This window comes from Vanessa tameamea, chromosome 6 (assembly GCF_037043105.1).
Source record: "Vanessa tameamea isolate UH-Manoa-2023 chromosome 6, ilVanTame1 primary haplotype, whole genome shotgun sequence".
Classification (NCBI taxonomy): Eukaryota; Metazoa; Arthropoda; class Insecta; order Lepidoptera; family Nymphalidae; genus Vanessa; species Vanessa tameamea.
In genome coordinates, this window is record NC_087314.1 from 9310105 (window position 1) to 9331814 (window position 21710).

Genomic DNA, 21710 nt, shown 5'->3' on the forward strand with positions numbered 1-21710 from the left:
TTGTTATGATTATAATTAATTTCCGTCTAGTTATTTTACTAATATGTTTATTTTAGTTGCAATTGGTCGCCTGGAAAATAATAAGTCTTTTATAATTTGAATGTTTTATTAATGTGTAACTTTAGGATCATTTTACCATGCATTATTTCTTTTAGATATACTTTTTATTTATATATATAAATATAAGTGAAAAATAATATATATTTTTATTCATTTTTTATTTACAAAATAAAACTTATATCTAACATTACAGATATGCAATGCGTTAGTTAAGTTGTCTACCAAAACATTATTGTAATAATTCCTCGGTTTGCATTTAAATTTCACAATATAATTCAATTTATAAAATCCCATAACTAATTAAAAATAATATCAATAAATCAATGTCGAAAATAATAAAATAATCAAAATGAAAAAAAAAAAATATTATTATTAATAAATTATTTTGATCTCTTAATTTATACTACTAGTGATTTAAAATTAAAAGAAAAACATGCTCCTACTATACAGTGAAATGTAGATTTTACTGAGAAGGACCGGCTAGAAAGTCAGCAGTAATAGTTTTCTTTGTATTTATTAATTAAATTTGTATTAAATAAGTTCGGAACCTGTGTATTTTCTTTGTCTTTTTTAACAATTCTTTATTACAATTATGTTAATAAAGTATTTTATTAAAATCATAATATAAAGGACAATAAGAAAGTAAAAGTATACATTATCACTTTGAAACCAGTTTAAGCCGGTTGACCTTACTGCATCCAAAAAATGGTTACTATATAAGTACATTTTAAAAACCGTAATTTATCACTCGTGTTCTAGAAATAAAGCAATATGTTCTCCAAAGTATGTGTTGCAAACAATTTAATCAATAATAATTAATTTAATTGGTAATAAGTCACTCTAACATAATCTATTGTTTTGTTATTTACAGATATTCGCTTTGAGCGCTGTGTTGGCTGTGGCTGCGGCTGGTCTCCTACCCCACCAACCTCAATATTCTTCAGCTGCTGCTGTTTCTTCACAGAATATAGTGCGCCACGAACAGAACCACGCTATTTCTGCCGCTCCAGTTGCATACCACGCTGCACCTGTGGCCTATCAGGCGTCTCCCGTGCACTACTCTTCTGCCGCCGCTGTATCTTCGCAAAGCATTCAACGTCATGATCAACCTCATGCCACTGTCGCCCACTACGCTGCCACACCCGTGGCTCATTACGCTACCGCACCCATCGCCCACTACGCTGCGGCTCCCGTTGCCCATTACGCTGCTGCCCCTGTTGCTCACTATGCTGCTCCCGCGCACAGAATCGTATCTGCTCATGAGGAGGAATACGCTCACCCCAAATACGACTTCTCATACTCCGTAGCTGACGGACACACTGGTGACAACAAGTCTCAACACGAGAGCCGCGACGGTGACGCCGTGCACGGCGAGTACTCTCTGCTCGAAGCTGACGGCTCTGTGCGCACAGTTCAATACACCGCTGACGCACACAACGGTTTCAACGCCGTGGTCAGCAACTCTGCACCTTCCCACCACGCTGCACCCGCTCAGGGACATATCCTCGCTCACCATTGATTAAGTGTACTGTAATAAGTCTAATTAGATTAATTTATTATTCTATATTATGTCGTCGGATTCAATAAAGCAAAAATATTAAATTATTTTGTTTAAATAATCGTATAAAACTGTCGCCTATTCGAACCACTAAAGAACGAAAGCCAAAAAACCACATTTGACATCGAATTTACACGATATAATTGGTCGAGAGCTTGAATAATCTATGATAATTATAATTGATTTGCGAATAAATTACGAAGCTGCCATCAGCAGTGCTGTATTTATAAATAAAATATGTTAATCAAGAATGTGAATCAGTGCTATATTGCATTACAGCTATTTATAAATTTATAAATAATGTGCCTTTTTTATTCTATTTACTGAAGCAAAAGAAGGACACTTAGGGTCGCATATTTTCATAAAACTTTCGTAATTTAAAGAGATTAATGGCATTATAAATTAATTGCATAAAACTACACTTGTCATCAAAAACTGCAATTTGTCTTAGATTTAAGTGCGATGGCCTATTATGTAAAACATTTTCATATAATTGGTGTCAGAATAAACATTATTGCTTGTTAATTGATAACCTTGCAAAAAGATATAACTTAGCAATGCCTCCGTAAATGAATCTTGTGGAAGAAAAATAAGACCTACACTCTTTATGTAATAAATATGATATCCCAATTATACTCTCTGCTTTATTTGTAAGTCAATTAAAGTACTACACCGGTTTCAACGAACGTTTGGTTTGTGTCTAGCAATATATCAGATATGCTGGGCTAACTTGCATGCATCTGTATGTATTTATGTCAGGAATATTACATCTTTTAATTATTTTTTTTAATAAGTCGCTTAAAACCTAAGCGAGTAGTAATTAAAAAGAAACTGTTAATTAAGAACCGAGATAGCCCAGTGGTTAGAACGTGTGCATCTTAACCGATGATTTCGGGTTCAAACCCAGGCAGGCATCACTGAATTTTCATGTGCTTAATTTGTGTTTATAATTCATCTCGTGTTCGGCAGTGAAGGAAAACATCGTGAGGAAACCTGCATGTGTCTAATTTCAACGAAATTCTGCCACATTTGTATTCCACCAATCCTCCTGCTCCCATGCGAGCAGCGTGATGGAATATGCTTCAAACCTTCTTCAATATTTTTTTACAGAAAATATTCTAAAATAAATTTACAATCTAATATAACGTTTATTATACACATTATACAGGTACAGGAAATTGCGTTACAGTTAACAATTTTGTCTTTCATGGCTGCCATTAGCAGATATTTCGTCTTCCTTAATAAGTAACTCAACCATTAAATACATCCGTTATTGTAACCAACACTAATTAAAAATATGTTTAAAATATAATGTCTTCTGTCATTATTGATTTGACATTCGAAGGAAGAATACATACTGAATGAATACTGTTTAACTAATCACCCGTTAAATTCGTTCGCGTGTAAAAGTACGGAATTGTATAAAAAAAAAATCTTAATCATAATTATTAGTACGAGCCTGTAAATGACTCACAGCTGGGATTATGCTTTTTCTTCATTTGGGGCGATGGTGTCAGAGTTTTTCCATCACCCGTTAGAGGCCAAAAACAGTAAGGATTTACATGTTTTAACCGTAACCATTGGACCATTTTGGTTAAATTATTAATACAATGATTAATTTTTATTTACTATAAAGTACGGGTACGTACGTCGCGGAGTGGAAGTCTCGTGTGCCTCGAAAAGCACGTAAAATCATTAGTCCTGTCCCTACACCTTTTCCGATCATGTCGTATTTGTCGTTCCATCGTATAATGAGATTGAGTGAATAGAGAGTGCACCTGCGTTTGCGCAGAAACTTGTGGACTATAATATGTCCTGCGTAGGTCTCCCTTGGATTGACCGCCGTGGTCAAAAGCGGCAGGAGTGACATTATCATTATTATATTTTGTCATTTACTAAAAAACATACACAAACTCGTATTATAATATAATTTATCATTTACGTGTGTATGTCAATGAACTCCAAAAGAGCTGGACCGATTTTGATGAATATTTTTATGTGGTTAAGTGAGTTCCTCGATGGCTTAGATTGGATCCGGTCAAATCTAACATTTAGGATCGCTGTTACCGGATTCCATGTTTTTTATAGCAAATAATATAGATTCTTATTTTAAACGTACGTAGTCAGGACGGGGAGCTAGTGTAAATATACTTGTACTAGAGAATATTAATATATAAAAGTATTTAAGAGTGGAAAAGAAAATACAATCACTTATTATGACGACACTTACATCCAGTTTACTCAGATGACCTTACAATGACCAAAATAATATTACTATATAAGCGGTTTTTTTAGTGCAATTTATTAGTCGTGTTCGATAAATATAACAACATGTTCTCCAAAGTAAGCAACAATTATATATTACTCTTATTATTTGTTTGTTTTGGCTGACATTTGGAAGATAGAGTAAAAAAAAGATTCCTAATTAATATTATGTATTTTATAATAATTTTGTATGTTTTTATTTATAGATTTGTACACTGAGCGCTGTATTGGCGGTTGCCACGGCTGGTCTCCTACCCCAATCTCATTACTCTTCTGCAGCTGCTGTTTCATCACAGAACATAGTGCGGCATGATCAACATGGTGTGGCTGCTGCTCCTATCGCCTACCATTCCGCTCCTGTGGCCTACCAGGCTTCTCCAGCACACTACTCTTCTGCTGCAGCAGTGTCATCACAGAGCATCCAGCGCCACCATCAACCTCTAGCCGCAGTTTCCCACTACACCGCTACTCCTGTAGCCCATTACGCTACTGCACCTATTGCTCACTACACCTCTGCACCTGTAGCTCATTATGCTGCTCCCGTAGCCCATTATGCTGCTCCCGCAAACAGACTTGTGTCAGCTCATGAAGAAGAATACGCTCACCCCAAATACGACTTCTCATACTCCGTAGCTGACGGACACACTGGTGACAACAAGTCTCAACAAGAGAGCCGCGACGGTGACGCCGTGCACGGCGAGTACTCTCTGCTCGAAGCTGACGGCTCTGTGCGCACAGTTCATTACACCGCTGATGCACACAATGGATTCAACGCCGTGGTCAGCAACTCCGCGCCCGCTCAGGGACATATTCTTGCTCATCATTAAATAAGTCAAATTACGGAATATATTCTTCCTATTAAATTGTTTCTGTCTCATGTCAAGATAATTGTAAATAGTTATTTAAATCGATTTAGAATATAAGGAAAGATTATAAAGGAACATGACTTTCATTACCAAAATAGTAATACTGAGCCCATATAGTATAACATCTGTGAAAATTTACGATAAATCCTTTCGCCATACAATCAATCAATAATATCATGTATTCAACAAATTATGAACGAATGCAATCACATATTATAAAAAACGTAACTTTCTCTTAGTAGTGCTTAAAAATTGGTATTGAATTCAACGTTGAATCGTTTTTAATCAAAAATCGGTATCGAGAATTCGTTTCTAAAGACAGATTCATTTTTTAATTTTTAACTGTAATTAACTTATTGATTGCTTCGAGAATGGCCTAAGCTCGTGAGAACAATCCCCGGCGGGAGTTTAGCTCTTAACCTTAGGTAATGTAGTTCAGTAGTATCATAAGCTAGCCACTAAGACAAGACCGATGAGGCACAGAACGAGGCACACATTTCGAATTAAATTAATGTTAGTAAAGAAAATCGTAATTAAAAAAAATCAATTGTATAACTGTTTTTATAAAATACTCAAAGATGATTATTCGTTTCTAAAATAAAATTGCCTATTAAAACATTTAAAGCTCATATAACAATGAAAAAAGCATTACTTTTTATTTTTACATTTACTCAATACAAGATTATATTAAAGATAAAAAAGCATGGACCTAGAACATATCGATTACTAAACAATTTTTTAAAAAAAAAATAATTGTACTTTACTGACATACTATATAATTAAAATGGTGGAAAAAGTATCTAACTACTGAGTTTCTTGTCGGTTCTACGTAGAATCTACTTTCTGAACCGGTGGTAGCTTTACATGTAATTTAACAAAGTGTTTCAATGTGTGTGCTTTTAAGAGCCTACTTGAATAGAGAATATTTTGTATTTGATTTTGATTTTGACATATAAGCTAGATAATTTGTGGTAGGAAATTTTTGTATAAGTCTGTATATCTTTGTGCAAGTCTGTATGATCCAGTGTAACTACAGCCGTATGTGACATAACATCTTAGTTCTCTATATAATGTTTTTATAGAATAAAAAGGTACCAAACCACTGTAGTGGAAAATGTCTCTGATTTTTTTTTGTTTATTAATTTATGTAGTTTCCTACACGACCTTATGAAATACCATGTCAAAGATATGGTGATTTAATAAATTGGAATTTTGTATTTTGCATACATTATATATGAGACAAAGAAAGACTTTAAACTTTAAATATTCATATAAAATGAATTGCAGCTGTACTGATAATTTAAGAATAATTAATTGCATTTATATATGTATCTATTCACTTACGTAGGCGTAATTCACGTTAAATTATTATCGGCATGCATTAGTGTGAGTGTGTGACGCTCGTGCTTACAACACACAAGTTCATATTAGTGTGCGTGACATGACTTAAAGAAAAACACCAAAAAAGTAAATTTGAATATAATTGTTGAGTTCATGTTATTAAAACGCCGATCGTATAACGTGGTGTCTTCGTGAGTCCGTAATATAATTGATATTATGAGCTATATTTATTGATTTTTTATTTCAATTAAAATTATATTAGAAACCTAAATTGTAGACTAACGTGACACAGTCAGACTGAATAGGCTAAATTTGATAAAAATGACTTCACTAATCAAAAAAAAAAAAGATTCGTTTATGCTCACATACATATTTCGATATACCTACACTGAAATACTTATTCGTCAACGGTGTCAACTGATGATCTTTTCAATCCTATATAGAATTAGAGGATATTTTTTATAAGTAACAGATAAACTCATTACACGTTTTATTTTGCGTTTTAATAGATATTTTATGTTAAGAGATGAATGCAATAAGTTAAAATTAAGAAAGAACCAGATCCGAATGTAGAGTAGCTAGTACATACACGTGTAACTTAAACTAAAGTAATGGCTCTAAATCCTGGCAAACAGCACTGGGTGCACAATATGTTCTTCATTTCTGTTTATAATTCTTCTCTTCTTTATTAGGAAATCTGCATAAATCGGATACAATTGCACTACTTGTTATCCACTAACGAGAAAAGACCTAAAGAGAAAAGACTTTTGCTTTTACACTACTAGTAGTGGAATATGTACGTGCTTTTATTTTAATACTTTAATGGAAACATTAGTAATAAAACATAATAACTCTTTCCAATAGTATTTTGTATCGATCTAACATTTATAATTTATTTAGGGTGAAATATGTTCTACTAAGTGTTATATTCTTGAAGGACTGTTAATAAATCTACTTAAATTTTGTGTTTGACCTTCTAAAGGGTGTTGTGAAATTTTTTGAACGGAAAGAGAAAGTTCGAGTCCATATTTTCATGACATCACTAGGACCCAGTTATACCTCGGTGACCTTATCACATTCAAAATCACTATATAAGCGACAGTCATTAATGCCAAAGTGTCAGTTGCGTTCAAGATACAAATCAATATGTTCTCTAAAGTGAGTATTAATTTATGCATGAGTAACAGAAAAGTTAAAAAAGTTAGAAAGTGTAGTGGTAGGCAGTATTGTAGAGTATTGTAGAGTAGAATACTCGTATATGTCACTGTTTGAGGTTTTTATAATTATATTATTATTTGCAGGTTTTTGCTTTGAGCGCTGTGTTGGCAGTGGCTGCAGCGGGTCTCTTGCCAGAACCTCATTATTCATCAGCAGCTGCTGTTTCATCGCAAAGCATTGTTCGTCATGAGCAGAACCATGCTGCTGCTGCCCCAATTGCGTACCACGCCGCACCAGTAGCATACCACGCAGCACCTGTAGCCTACCACACTGCACCTGTAGCATATCAAGCTTCCCCCGTACACTACTCCTCGGCCGCCGCCGTATCATCACAAAGCATACAGCGTCACGACCAGCATAATGGTGCTATTGGTGGTGCTCAAACTGTACAGTACGCTGCTGCACCTATAGCTCACTACTCTGCTACACCAGTAGCTCACTACGCTGCTGCACCCGTAGCTCACTACGCTACTGCCCCCATTGCTCACTACGCTGCTCCAGCACACAAAATCGTATCTGCCCACGAGGAGGAATACGCTCACCCCAAATACGACTTCTCATACTCCGTAGCTGACGGACACACTGGTGACAACAAGTCTCAACACGAGAGCCGCGACGGTGATGCCGTGCACGGCGAGTACTCTCTGGTCGAAGCTGACGGCTCTGTGCGCACAGTTCAATACACCGCTGACGCACACAACGGTTTCAACGCCGTGGTCAGCAACTCCGCACCTTCCCACCACGCTGCGCCCGCTCAGGGACATCTTCTAGCCCATCACTAATAATTATCGACTCATTGTTTATTTATTTATTACAAAAACATAATCGTCATTATTGAATAAAAAATTTAAAACGATGTTTCGTTTCATTTCTTTTAAGTCTTGTGATTGAGAGATTATATTTAAAAATATACCTTTCTGTATAGGTATCAAAATTAAAGTATTTGTAAGTAATATGAATTTGTTATTGATGTGATAAGATCTTTCGGGCTTTATTTAAAATATTTTACATGACGTTACATACAAACAGACAAACAAGAGCTTATATTCCATTACAAGTATTCAGGAAACTTTTTTTGATATTTATTTATACGGTCAAATTATTATATGACAATTAATTAAGTTGATAAATATTATAATTTATTTAAATAAAATCTACATATTAAGCACCCTAGAAGAGATTTAAAAGGTTTTTTTTAATGACACAGTTGATTTTGATTTTGATCATATTATAATTATATAATATAAATATTTTTAATTTATTATAAACAATATAGTCATTTTTTATGTATCTCCATATAGTATTAGATCAGTGAATTTATTCAAATAGTTTGGCTTAAATTATATGTATCGTTAATTTTAATAATAGCTAAAGAAACTACGAGTATAAAAAATATCTTCCCTCAATAACTCGCATATAGGTACTTATATCGGAAATTAATAATAAATAACACAAGCTGAGGCCTCTGCAATCAATATTCGATTTAAAATTATGCAAGACCTATGGCAAACAACATCTGGGTTAATAAGAAGACTTAGGCGTACACACTGCTAAGATGTAACAAGAATAAAAAAAAATACATAGTAATCCTAAGTGATATTAAATATATGTACTAATATTTTATATGCGAAAGTAACTCTGTCTGTTACCGTTGAACTGATTTAAATGAAATTTGGTATGAAAATAGTCTGAGTGTTGGGGTAGGACACAGGCTTCTTTTTTATGTGTAAAAGTAAAATGGTGGTTCATGGTTTTTGTGCAATAAAGGCGCAGATTAAGCTAGTAATATAAAAATAAAAACATGCATAATATGTATGTATAAAAAAGTCGATTAAAACAAAACAAAAGATATCCTAGCGATGTGATGTTTTACTTGGTAGGGCTTTGTACAAGCCCGTCTGGGTAGGTACCACCCTCTCATCAGATATTCTACCGCTAAACAACAGTACTCAGTATTGTTATGTTCCGGTTTGAAGGGTGAGTGAGCCAGTATATCTACAGGCACAAGGGACATAACATCTTAATTTTCAATCTTAGGCGATGTAAGGAATGGTTAATGTTTCTTACAGCGCCATTGTCTATGGGCGGTGGTGACCACTTACCATCAGGTGGCGTATATGCTCGTCCGCTAACCTATACCATGAAAAAAATGTGAACAACAATTGTGTGAGGATTATCCTGAACTTAAAATTTTGTTGTATCAAATCAATTATGCTGTAAGCCAAATACATAAAAATATTAGTTAGAAGGCGTGTATTTCTTAGCCCAGCAATGGCATTTTCCTTTTTTATATAAATTTAATCTATGTGTGTTGAAGTGCGGCCATTATTGCAATTATTTACTTATTCTGATAAGGATCCAGAGATCTTTAATTTTTACTGTCAAAACGTAAAAAATAAAATACCTTTAAATATTATTGTTAAACCTTTATTAATATTATGTACAATAAATTCTTAATAATGTTTTGGAACGATGTGATGAGTGTCGAATTTCACATCCGCATGGAAACTGAAACACAAAAAATGTTAAATATATATAATAATACATTTATAATTAGAATAATTATTTTTAGAAATATAAAGCAAAATAGCTCACCCAGTGTGGTGGTCTCCGTGATAATGCACGGTCCTGTCGGAGCCGTCTGGTTGGTGCAGCGAGTACACGCCCTTCACCACGTCACCGTCGCGACTCTCGTGTTGAGACTTCATGTCACCCGTGTGGTGATCCTCCACTTTGTACTCAAACGTATACTTAGGGTGCGTCTGTAGAGAAGAAAAACATATTAATTTAATTTTATTCCTTAATGCATAACTTTGTTTCGAATTTTAAGGTTCTCTGGAAAACATCCCTACTTATTGCTAAGTAGCGATACCTTAAATAAGATCAACTATTTGTGCATCGTTAATAGTTTTAACTTATATGTATAAGATATATTGTAAAATTTATAACTTCGATTTATATTTTTAATCTATATTCATATTATTCAATCTTACGTGATAGTCAACGTGATGACCGTGTCCAACCAACTCAGCATGGCCATCGTGACGAGAGATATGACTTGATGAAAAGGCTACGTCATGTCCGTTGTCATAACTAAATTGTGCCACCGCAATACTAACAAAACCAGCAAAGTATAAAATCTGAAAAATCAGAAATCTTCGTTAGTCATTAAGATTTCAATTATTTCTTGATCTAATTTATTAAATATCCTCACTAATTTTGATATTAAATAATAACACATATAAAATATAATAATGACACGGGCAGCATGTCTGAAGAGATACACTAAAAATATTTAAAAAAAAAAATTTTTTTTTGTATAGCACTTTCTTTTTGGTTCACCGATAAAAAACGTAAGTTAAGCCAGACTAAGCAACTGTTAGTGATGCTTCGTATTATTAACTGATCAGATCTTTGATCAGATTAAATAATTACCTTAGTGTACATGTTGTGTTCTTAGGTTTGATTGCAGTTTCAATCTGATACAATTTGTATAAAAATATGGGTTTATATATTGGTATTAATTGTTCTTATGTCTAACGATTTCACTTTAAACTTCAACATGCAATGTTTTCCCAATTCATGTGCAATTGTTTTAGAGGTCATTTGAATGTTTTATCTTGAACTAATATGTATTGACAAAGGAGAGCCTAACTAAGGAAAATAATTATATATTTTATACAATAAACTAAAAACCATTATGTGAAGAGTTATGTATATATGAATTATGGAAGATACGTCATAATCATTAAATCTTTGAAGAAACATGGGCTACATGATGTTGAATGGTCACCACCTACTAGGAAGACAATAATACTAAGTATAGCTGTTTTCCAGCAGAATACCTGATGAATTCATACCAAAAAGAAATTTAATAAAATCATTAATAATAATAAGTCATGGTTTCGGTACACGTTACAACACATTTTTCGTTACGATGACTAATAACGAAATTTTAACCAAATTCACAGGCGTTCATGGCTCATCTTCATGAAGACAGGTGCAATTACGGAGATGATAACTTATAATTATAGGTAAATAATAAATATTTTGATTTATAGCGTATTAACAAAAGATCCGTTTTTATTTTCTTTTCCAATAAAATCAAGGGATAAAAACAATTACATTTTTTATTGTATTGCAATCTTTCTGCGCGATAGCTCAGTAAACTGTATTTAAAATATAAGAAAAGAGGAATCTGTTACATTTGAAATTTACTCATGGAAACCCTTTTTAAGTGATAGTAAAATTTCAGATTTCACTCGTGCGTTCCCTTTTTTCGTTTCTACGCTTTTTCGGTACGCAATCTCATTTCAATGTTTCTTTTATCTACAACAACACGACAGTATTGTATTAAATCTTTTTATTGGTGCCCATATCTTAGTAATTATTCTGAATAAGATAGTGACTGATTTAAGAAACATAAATATGTTTGAAGTATGAGAGTTACGTGACAGGAAAAGAAAATGTTGTGAGCGGCTAAAGTGATTTTAAAACGATGAAATACAACATAAGTTATTTACGAAAAAATCCCTAGTAACAGCCTAGATTATCCATAAATATAATTAACTAGCTGTTACCCGCGGCTTCGCTCGCGTAGAATATAAATGTATATTTACAAATTAACTTATAATATTAAGTTAATGTAAGACCTCTTTGTATACCACATTGGTGGGTATTTCAGCCCTTAGGGTAGAATATCCAGAAACGCTTAAATGCGAATCAACTCAATTTTAATCGGTAGCCCAAAAGTAAAGTTTCGAGCTTCTAACTTAGGGGTAGAATTGCCAAAATTCGCTCCTTAGTGGGTGTCATTATATGTTAGTTTATAAGTGTACATATAAGTTTTATGCTTCTAGTTCTAAAAATAACAATACTTTCAACAACTTACAACCTTTCATCCCCCTTTTTCAACCCTTTACAGCCCTTTTTTCCAAATAAAAAGCCTATGTCCTTTCTCAGGCTCTAGACTATTTGTGTACCAAATTTCATTAAATCGGTCCAGTAGTTTTGGCGTGAAAGCGAGACAGACAGACAGACAGAAAGAGTTACTTTCGCATTTATAATATTAAAAATAATAATAATATATAATAATATATATAAAATATATAAATATATAATATAGTATATATAGTATGGATTATTATTAATGTAATTTTTTTCAATGGTACTCCGATTCATACATAAATAAAAAAAACATATAAAATAGAGGATAGATCGTGATTTATTTATATACTATACTTAGGATGTGTCTGAAATTAACCATTACAACAATCATCAAATTCGCTCCCACGAAGCTTATTAAAAAATATTCTGATACAAACGCAAATGAATCGGAAGCGATTCTGATTATTGCGATGATTCAGAACTTAGTAAATTCTTTGTTTCCATATTATTACGCATATACAGACGAACGGAAAATAAGCTAAACGGGCTTTGCATTCCAGGAAGTTGCTTACGTTGTTTTTCCAAAATTACTACTTAGTACTTACGTGGTAACCAACATAACATTGAAATTGAAGATTTCGGGATGTCCGTCATGGCGAGAGATGTGTTGTGACGAGTACGCTGCTCCATGTCTGTAGCCGTACTGTGTTACGGCTACAGCGACGACGGCAAAGAAAGACAATACCTGTAGTACCACAATATATTTTATATACAGATTATTTTCTACTTCAATTACCTTCATTTTTAATTACGGCTTTGTAATAAAGAAATCTAAAACATTAAAATAATGTTATACATTTACCTTGCAAAGCATGTTGTTTGTTATTGCTTCTCTTAACAGCTGTAAGTGAAGCGATAACTTTGAAAAACACGTAAATTCTTTTATACTAACATTAACGATTGAAACCAACTTCAATGTAGTTATTAAATACGCTAAAATACACATTTATGAGCTTAATAGACATAGTCAATTTGTATTAACATTTTAAAAAATATGGAATGGGTTTGGTCTATCATGACTGTAAACTTCATTGAAGCCTTTACAAAAAATATCTACTAAGATATAGCAAATCCTTCATTAAAGAAGAGATCGATGGGTATCAAAATCAAACCATGTCTAGTCATAGCAAACAATCTCAGCTAACGACTTGCTGACGAAGGATCGCCCTGCTATCCGTACTTACTAGACTTAATTTAAATATTGTGTTTATAAGCTCGTTTTCGTATTATGTTGAAAAAACAGTAATTGGTAATTGTTTAATTGCTCTTTTAAATGTTACAATATTTTGGTCGTCCTTTATTATTAATGCAAATTTTAACAGATTCGTTGTTATAGTTTGATAATTTATTAGACTTAATATAGTTATATATCATTTATTAGACATAATATAGCTAGTTGAAATTTGATAGTAATAAGACTTCAAAACACACTTGAATCCAATAGCCCTGAGCTCTCTTGTCGAATTGCCGTTCCATCGACTTCTAAGAATGAGTTAGAGGGTACAACTGATTCACTAGTAAACTTTGAGATCGACCGTGGCTGCAAAATTCATTCAGTGAGATATTAATCACTATAATCCAGATTTAATATTTATAAACATTTTCCATATCATCAAATTAATTTAGATGAAAAGTACCTACAATTAATATATGGTATGCATAGCTTATTGCTTTATTGAAATATACAGCAATCATACTCATAAAGAGTATTACATTACTGTCGAACGTAAAGACGCAATTTCAAATAACTAATCCTCATTATATTCTACTCCTTATCATCAATTACCAGTGACGCGACAGTTATTACGTGAACGTAAAATTGATAGAACATTAAATATATCATATACTTAGTACGAAGTTTCTGTTATTAATTACGAAAAAATTTGTCATTAACATCTATAGAGCTGCTATTAACAAGTACAGAGCTGGTATCGGCCACTGGTGCTCAGTTATTCCTTTAATTCTGTGTTCTTTTTAGTGGTGAGCAAGCAAGTAACACAAATTAGAGATATAGCATTCAGTGTTTCATCGTTTGGCGCTGCATTATTCCGAGGTAAGCAGTAATATATACATAGTTAGTGTTTCTCATAAGAATATATTTTGTAAAGAAAGTGAAAACCTATATTATATTGACGCAGTTAATCACAATATAATGATAAAAATAGAACAGGAATAGAGTTGAGTAAATAAGTAATTTTTAGTAAAGACTGGGTATCGTCCAGTTAAGGCAATTTTTTCTACTTTTCATTCTTGTTAATGTTTTTTTTTTTTGTTATTTTTTATGTATATATATGTGTATATATAGTGGGCTAAGTTGGGCGTGTGCTAATGCCAAATAATAGTATGATTGTATTACGGTTTAAAGGGTGAGTGGGCCATATAAGCACAAGGGACATCTTAGTTTCCAAGGTTGGGGGCGCATTGGAGATGTAAGGAATGGTTAATATTTTAGCACCATTTCTATGGGCGATGGTGAGCACTTACCAATGGGCGGCCAAAATGTTAAAACGTAAGATATAAACATAGGTTTTTATGGCATTGGTTGGCGGACGAGCATATGGGCCACCTGATGGTAAGTGATCATCACCGCCCATAGACAAAGGCGCTGTAAGAAATATTAACCATTCCTTACATCACCTATGCGCTACCAACCTCGGAAACTAAGATGTTATGACCCTTGTGCCTGTGATTACACTGGCTCACTCACCCTGGGTGGTGACTACCCAGACGGGTTTACACAAAGCCCTACCACCAAGTGGTAACCAAGGTTTTCCAATATATATTTGACTTATATTTAAAAAATATATACATATATAAAATAAGAAATAGTGCAAACACCTTTATTAAGAGTACACGTAGCCTTATTGCATCCACTGGTGACAGACTAGTTCATTTTTTTACAGACGGAATCGGAATTGCGATTCAACGAAGAAATGCTGCCAGTATTTTTACCAGCATTCCACAAGGTCATGACTTGTATAGTAACTATTTTAAATTTGTATATAATTAAAGCATTAATGTAAAAAAATCTTTTTGGAATATTAATAAATGTAAATGAAAGTCAGTTACTGATGAAAAATAAAATTTATTTTTTTAGTTAATTACAATTATTAAATAATTTTCTTTATTTAATAATGATGCTTCGGAACAATATGGTGTGTGTCATATTTCACGTCAGCGTGGAATCTGAAAAAATACAAAGTAGTTAAATAAAATATTTTCTTCAAAATTTCTATGATTCTTTAAAATCAATTAATAAATTTAAGGATTTTTCTCACCCAGTGTGGTGGTCACCGTGGTAGTGCACGGTCCGCTCGGAGCCGTCTGGTTGGTGCAGCGAGTACACGCCCTTCACCACGTCACCGTCACGAGTCTCGTGTTGAGACTTCATGTCACCCGTGTGGTGATCTTCCACTTTGTACTCGAACATGTACTTAGGGTGCGTCTAAAGTTTTATAAAACAATATTACATCCGACATGAGATATCAATTTAATTTTAATTATACAAAAATGTAATCATAATAGTATAAATAAAAAATAATAATAATTACGTAATAGTCGCTATGATGGCTGTGCACGTTCACAATCTCAGGATGTCCATCGTGACGTGAGATGTGTTGAGACGAGTAAGCTGCTCCGTGCTCATAGCCATACTGCGCTACGGCAACAGCAACAACAGCCAAGAAAATAACAACCTGTAAAATATAATATTTCTTTGTATTTATTTAAAATGAATAAATGTTATATTTTTACGAGACACAAAATGTAACGATATTTTGTCCGATACACATGGATATCTTTACCTTAGACAACATATTTGTGAAATCAAAAACAGTGAATTGATATGATAGTTATGTTTTTCGTGCCTTTATATATAAGAAATAAAAATCGGAACGAATCGCGATACTGTTTGATCATGCTATTAATTATCAAGTATAAATTTATATGACACGCATAGAATACTTTTAAAGCATAAAAATAATGTAACTATTTAGAGATGAGATGGGCCAGTAGTAGGCCCATGCCCAGATTCGTGATTCGTAATCGAAGATCGTGGGCGCAAACTAGGGCAAGCACATCGAATTCTGCCGTGCAGGAAATCTACTATGTAATCATGAACAGGTCTAAGCGTGGTGGAATATGTGCCTAACCATCTCCCAAAGAGGAAAAGAGACTTTTATTCAACAAGGACATTTACAAACTGTTACTTTGGGTTATGTCGTTGTTATTTCTCTTCTCTAAATAATTAAGTTTTGATAATTAAGCAAAACAGAAAATGACTCTTTTGTCAATATTAAACACGAACAAAGATGTTTTGTGCCTGTAGTTAAAATGGCTCTCTCACCTTACAAATCGGAACACATAACCTCTAAGTACCTATTGCTTTTTGACGGAAGAATATCAAGTCTTTAAACACACTGTAAATTTACTTTATAGTTTATACACATGTATTGCACAGTATGCGTATATCAGTTATAACTATAGAAGATAATACTCTTTATATATTTGAAAAAACAATGAACTCTACGACGGTAATGTTACAAAATTGTTTAAAAGATATTTTTTTTTTAAATCTAATTCAAACGTAGTAAAAATAAAAATTAAGAAAAAATAATTTAAAAAAGAAAAGAAATTTAGAGCCCAATCATTTTATTTTTATTTTCTTGCTATTTTATTTATAGCATTTTCATTAGTTTATTAATTTAATAATTTATTTAGTGTTGTAAATCATTATGAATTTCTTTTCCAATAGTTATTTTTAGTACAAGACAATTGATAATTTAAAAAGAATTGCTACTGTTTTATGATAATTGTTTTACTATATCATTTCAATTTGCAATTAATATTCGACTCCAAGTAATTAATAGAAACAATATCCGTAGCTAATATCATGACAGTTAAATTTATTTTATTGACTGTTCCACCATTAGTAGCGATCGTTTCGGGCAATATAAAAGATTGAACATTTTTTTTAAGAGTATCAGTTGTTTGTTATATTTTCAGAATAATCACCACTGGAAATATGTTGTCTCAGGTATTTATGAAATACTCTATATTTTTATATGAATTTACAAATTAATCGAAAATGTTCAAATTATTATTTTATGGATAATCGTATAGGTAGAATAGATAATAATTATAATATTACAGGTATTGTGTTTCTTTGCCGTCGTCGCTGTTGCCGTAGCCCAATATGGCTATGGACACGGAGCAGCGTACTCGTCACAACACATCTCTCGTCATGACGGACATCCTGAAATCGTCAATGTACATGGTCACCATGACTACTATGTAATTATAATAATTTGTTTATTTAGTTTTTTTTTTACAAATTTCGCTATCAAATTCTCTATTGACACTCATATTTTTGTTAATCACCAGACGCACCCTAAGTATACCTTCGAGTACAAAGTGGAGGATCATCACACGGGTGACATGAAGTCTCAACACGAGACTCGCGACGGTGACGTGGTGAAGGGCGTGTACTCGCTGCACCAACCAGACGGCTCCGAGAGGACCGTGCACTACCACGGTGACCATCACACCGGGTGAGAAATTAAATCTCTTAAACATACATGTATGCTTTATGGTATGTAAAATCAAAATTCAAATATCATTCATTCGTGTACACTCTTATAATAAAGCAACAGCACAGCTACGGCCTATGCGGAATGTAGATTCAAATCGAGAAGAACCGCCAAAACACTCTTTAGTTCTTTTCTCAAATGAAAAACAAAGGCCAGCAGTGCGATTCTGTAAGAATTTCGTATCTCATTCTTGAAATCTTCACAACAGACTTACGGGGATACGCTATTTTGATACGTGTATTCTATAAATTTTATAATTATAATAATTTATAAAGTCCATGTCGCATATCACATTTTGATATTTCACGCTCGTGTTTTGCGGTTACTTTCGAGTTACTTCTTACAGAATACCTCTACCGTATGTAAAACAATCAATATGAACTTTGTTATCTATGAGTTATTGTATTATTTAATAAACCTTATTGATGAATGTTTAAAATTAAAATTAGTTATATCATGAACCTTAAAGTGAGGCTTCAGAAATGTTTTTTCCTATTTTATACATTCTCTTAAAGTTTTATAAAACTTTATTGGTTTGAGTTTTAATATTATATAAAATGACATTTTCTAAATTACAGATTCCACGCTGACGTGAAATACGACACTCACCACGTTATCCCGAAGTACCATTACTAATTCAAGATGTTTGTACATCATGTAAATAATTTTACTATAATAAACTATTTTTCATAATTATAGTTTTATTTATATCATGGAGATAAAACATTATTATATACATACTGAGACATTTTACTATTACAGCAAGTAATAAAAAAATTAAAATTAATTAATTATTAATTAATGAATGAATTAAATAACGTGAGTAGTATTAAAATACATTTTCTAATAAGAAACGATAAAACTTAAAAATGGTATGATATTATACCGGTGGCGCTTTAACTTTGTAAATGATATATAGGTATATTTATATATTAGCCGAGGTGGCCCAGTGGTTAGAACGAGTGTATCTTAATTGAATATTGCGGGTTCAAGCCCAGACAAGCACCACCGAATTTCCATGTGATTAATTTGTGTTTATAATTCATCTCGTGCTCAGCTGTAAAGGAAAATATCGTGAGGAAACCTACATGTGTCTAATGTCAATTGATTTCTGCCACATGTGTAGCCCGCATTGGACCTGCGTGGTGAAATAAACTTCAATTCTTCTCCTCAAAGGGATGCCTTAGCACAACAGTGGACATTTAAAGACTGGTAATTTAATATAAATTCATTAAGAAGTGATGACCACTTATCACTAAGTAGGCCATTTACCCAACTGTATCATATATTCATTTTATTAATATAAAAAAATATATTTAATTGAATTTTAATATCTAACCTAACCTAAGTTTCTTTAGCAATAACTTGAAATGGTGTTAAAGAAATACAAAAAAACTGCACAATAATTATAAAGCTACTAAGGAAATATAAAAAAAAAATCGAAAGTGTACCTTATACTATATAAAGCGTACAACCAAATTACTGGTTTAAAAATGTAATTATTCGTTTAAAACTGAAAGTAGGTTTATATTCGATTAATGTAATAATATAGTGCCTTATTACGAGATCCTATGTGAATTGTGATGTACTCGATACAGGTATAAAAGAGTAAAAATATATTATTATTTAACAGTAATCATTTACTTCTTAATAAGTTAACAACATACAATGATGTTCTTCAAGGTAAACCTTTTTCTAAATATCCTTCTTATAAATATTGAAGTGTATTATTTATTTAATATTTTCCATTGTAACACGTAACATATCGATATTATTTAATTAGTAAACGATTAATGATTAAGTTTCTTCTCAGTTTTATCTGATCACAGTCAACATTATGACCTATTGGTAGCTTTGTATTTTAAATAATATTTTCAAATGATTTACTGATAATTATTTAAAATATATTTTGATTTTATTCGGGTAAAACATATATTATATTTTTATTATAGATTTTGTTAGTTGCGGTTGCAACTGCAATTGCTTCCGCGCAGCTGAACGGATACGGACACGATAACGGCCATGGCAGCGATCATGCTCTCTCCTCTCAAAACATCGTGCAGCACCACAGTCATGCGCAAAGCCAACAATCCGCAAGCAATTCCGATCACGATTCACACCGTGATTATTACGTACGAACTTAATTGATTTAACTACATTAAAGAATTGATTGTTTAATTGTTATATTAAATTAATCGCTGTTAAATACTGTTTTGCAGTCTCCTCCACATTACGCTTTTGAGTATAGCGTACAAGACCCACACACAGGAGACATCAAATCCCAGCATGAGACCCGAGAGGGCGACGCCGTGCACGGTTTTTACAGTCTGCATGAACCCGACGGTACCATTCGTCGCGTAGAATATACAGCCGATAAACACAGCGGGTGAGACGCTTTATTTATAACAAGAATCTTTACTTATAATAACTAAATATTATAGATAAATTCAATGAAATCTTATCCTAAAGCATGCAAATGATGATCAAGGAGATAATTATTTATAAATAATGGTATTCATATTTTAGGTTCAACGCAATTATACGCCGACAAGGACAAGCCCGCCATGAAGTGCCAGCTCAACATCACTAGTGCTGTCTAAATATCGTTTATTTTTAGTATTTATAAAGTTAGTGATCATAATCAAATGTACATACAATTTTTTTTTGTTGATAATTGTTGTTGTTGTTATTTTTAATAGTGTAATCTTTAATATTAAATATCCTATATAGTTACGTTTGTATATTATTATTTTTACCTTGTTTGTATATTACAAATATTACATAACTCAGTAATTAGCAAGAGTAATGTTTTTCTGTCTGTTTACACGTCATAAATATGAAGATTTTAGTGAAAATCGTCATCATTATTATCATTTGGGTCAGTCAGTCATGTCTTTTCTATATTATTATGGAAACCACATATGAAAGACGACGATGATTAAGAAAGTATATTCATAAATAATCTTATCGATATTACAGACGACCATTTGTTGATCGGAATAAGGTCGAAGGCCGTGTATATCCTTAAAACTATTTTGAATATTATAATTTATTTTCTGATTAAATTCGTATCTGTATTTAGAAATCATTTGTTAAAGATACAATAATCGTATTCGTCGTAGTCATCGAGCTCGATTGAGCCACGAGTGGATCGCCGATCCGTGTGCCGACAAACAAACAGTGCCGACTGTTGAGACAGCGGATGCATTTCTGTAACTATCTCGCACGTTTTTCGATTCGTGTCACGGACAATCATCGAAAAGGTTTTAGTGAACAATTGGACTTGGTTATCGATCAATGGATGAGAAAAATAAAGAAAATGATATAATAATCGTCTGTAATATATTCGCATGATATTTCGCCGTGAACGAAATCAGTCTGGACAATATTTTCATTACTATTATTAAAGATGAAGATATATTTTTAATACCATTTGTGAAAAATTGTGTACGTAATGTACACTATTTTTATGTTGGCACTGTAAATAATATTAACCAACTGAGGTATTCAATCATGCCTGATGTACAAGTAGTTACTAGTGCTCATTTATGCTTAAATGAATATTATTAATAATGAATAATATTATTAATAGTAATATTGCTGTGATACCTTAGAATTTAATATTACGCAGGAATACTTTCAAATAACCCTATCACCAATAAAATATTTTTTTTTAAAGTGGTGTAATATGAAAAACTTCTGAATTATTATTATTTTATTATTAATAAGTAGAATTTCTTGCACCTTTTATTTAATATTTCGTATTCTCAGCTTCAAGTGGATTTTTTCTTAATGGGTTTATAATATGTTTTTATTATTTCTACATTGTTATTACAATTTAACACATGATCTGACAATTATACGATT

General features: G+C 32.5%; 5 protein-coding genes and 1 long non-coding RNA gene across 6 annotated transcripts in view; 4 read left to right on the forward strand and 2 right to left on the reverse strand.

Annotated features, from left to right (window-relative positions):
• The window catches only part of LOC135193335 (uncharacterized), a 375120-nt gene that overhangs the window by 138937 nt on the left and 214473 nt on the right, over nucleotides 1-21710 (forward strand). The window lies entirely within an intron of this gene.
• Nucleotides 818-8164, forward strand: LOC113393325 (histidine-rich protein PFHRP-II-like). Its single transcript, XM_026630144.2, has 3 exons — nucleotides 818-843; nucleotides 932-1573; nucleotides 7392-8164. Exons 1-3 carry the CDS (start codon nucleotides 832-834, stop codon nucleotides 8088-8090), a joined length of 1353 nt encoding a protein of 450 aa, XP_026485929.2. The 5' UTR covers nucleotides 818-831; the 3' UTR covers nucleotides 8091-8164.
• On the forward strand, nucleotides 3950-4710 carry LOC113393342 (cuticle protein 19-like). Its single transcript, XM_026630168.2, has 2 exons — nucleotides 3950-3961; nucleotides 4090-4710. The coding sequence occupies exons 1-2, from the start codon at nucleotides 3950-3952 to the stop codon at nucleotides 4708-4710; spliced, it is 633 nt and encodes a 210-aa protein (XP_026485953.2).
• Nucleotides 9725-10780, reverse strand: LOC113393340 (cuticle protein 7-like). The gene is made up of 4 exons (XM_026630166.2): nucleotides 10744-10780; nucleotides 10302-10448; nucleotides 9904-10070; nucleotides 9725-9816 (listed from the first exon to the last, which is right to left on the reverse strand). Exons 1-4 carry the CDS (start codon nucleotides 10753-10755, stop codon nucleotides 9762-9764), a joined length of 381 nt encoding a protein of 126 aa, XP_026485951.2. The 5' UTR covers nucleotides 10756-10780; the 3' UTR covers nucleotides 9725-9761.
• LOC135193332 (cuticle protein 19-like) lies at nucleotides 15322-16095 on the reverse strand. The gene is made up of 4 exons (XM_064215195.1): nucleotides 16059-16095; nucleotides 15807-15950; nucleotides 15534-15700; nucleotides 15322-15441 (listed from the first exon to the last, which is right to left on the reverse strand). Exons 1-4 carry the CDS (start codon nucleotides 16068-16070, stop codon nucleotides 15384-15386), a joined length of 381 nt encoding a protein of 126 aa, XP_064071265.1. The 5' UTR covers nucleotides 16071-16095; the 3' UTR covers nucleotides 15322-15383.
• LOC113393339 (cuticle protein 7-like) lies at nucleotides 17242-18519 on the forward strand. Its single transcript, XM_026630160.2, has 4 exons — nucleotides 17242-17290; nucleotides 17407-17547; nucleotides 17638-17804; nucleotides 18422-18519. Exons 1-4 carry the CDS (start codon nucleotides 17279-17281, stop codon nucleotides 18477-18479), a joined length of 378 nt encoding a protein of 125 aa, XP_026485945.2. The 5' UTR covers nucleotides 17242-17278; the 3' UTR covers nucleotides 18480-18519.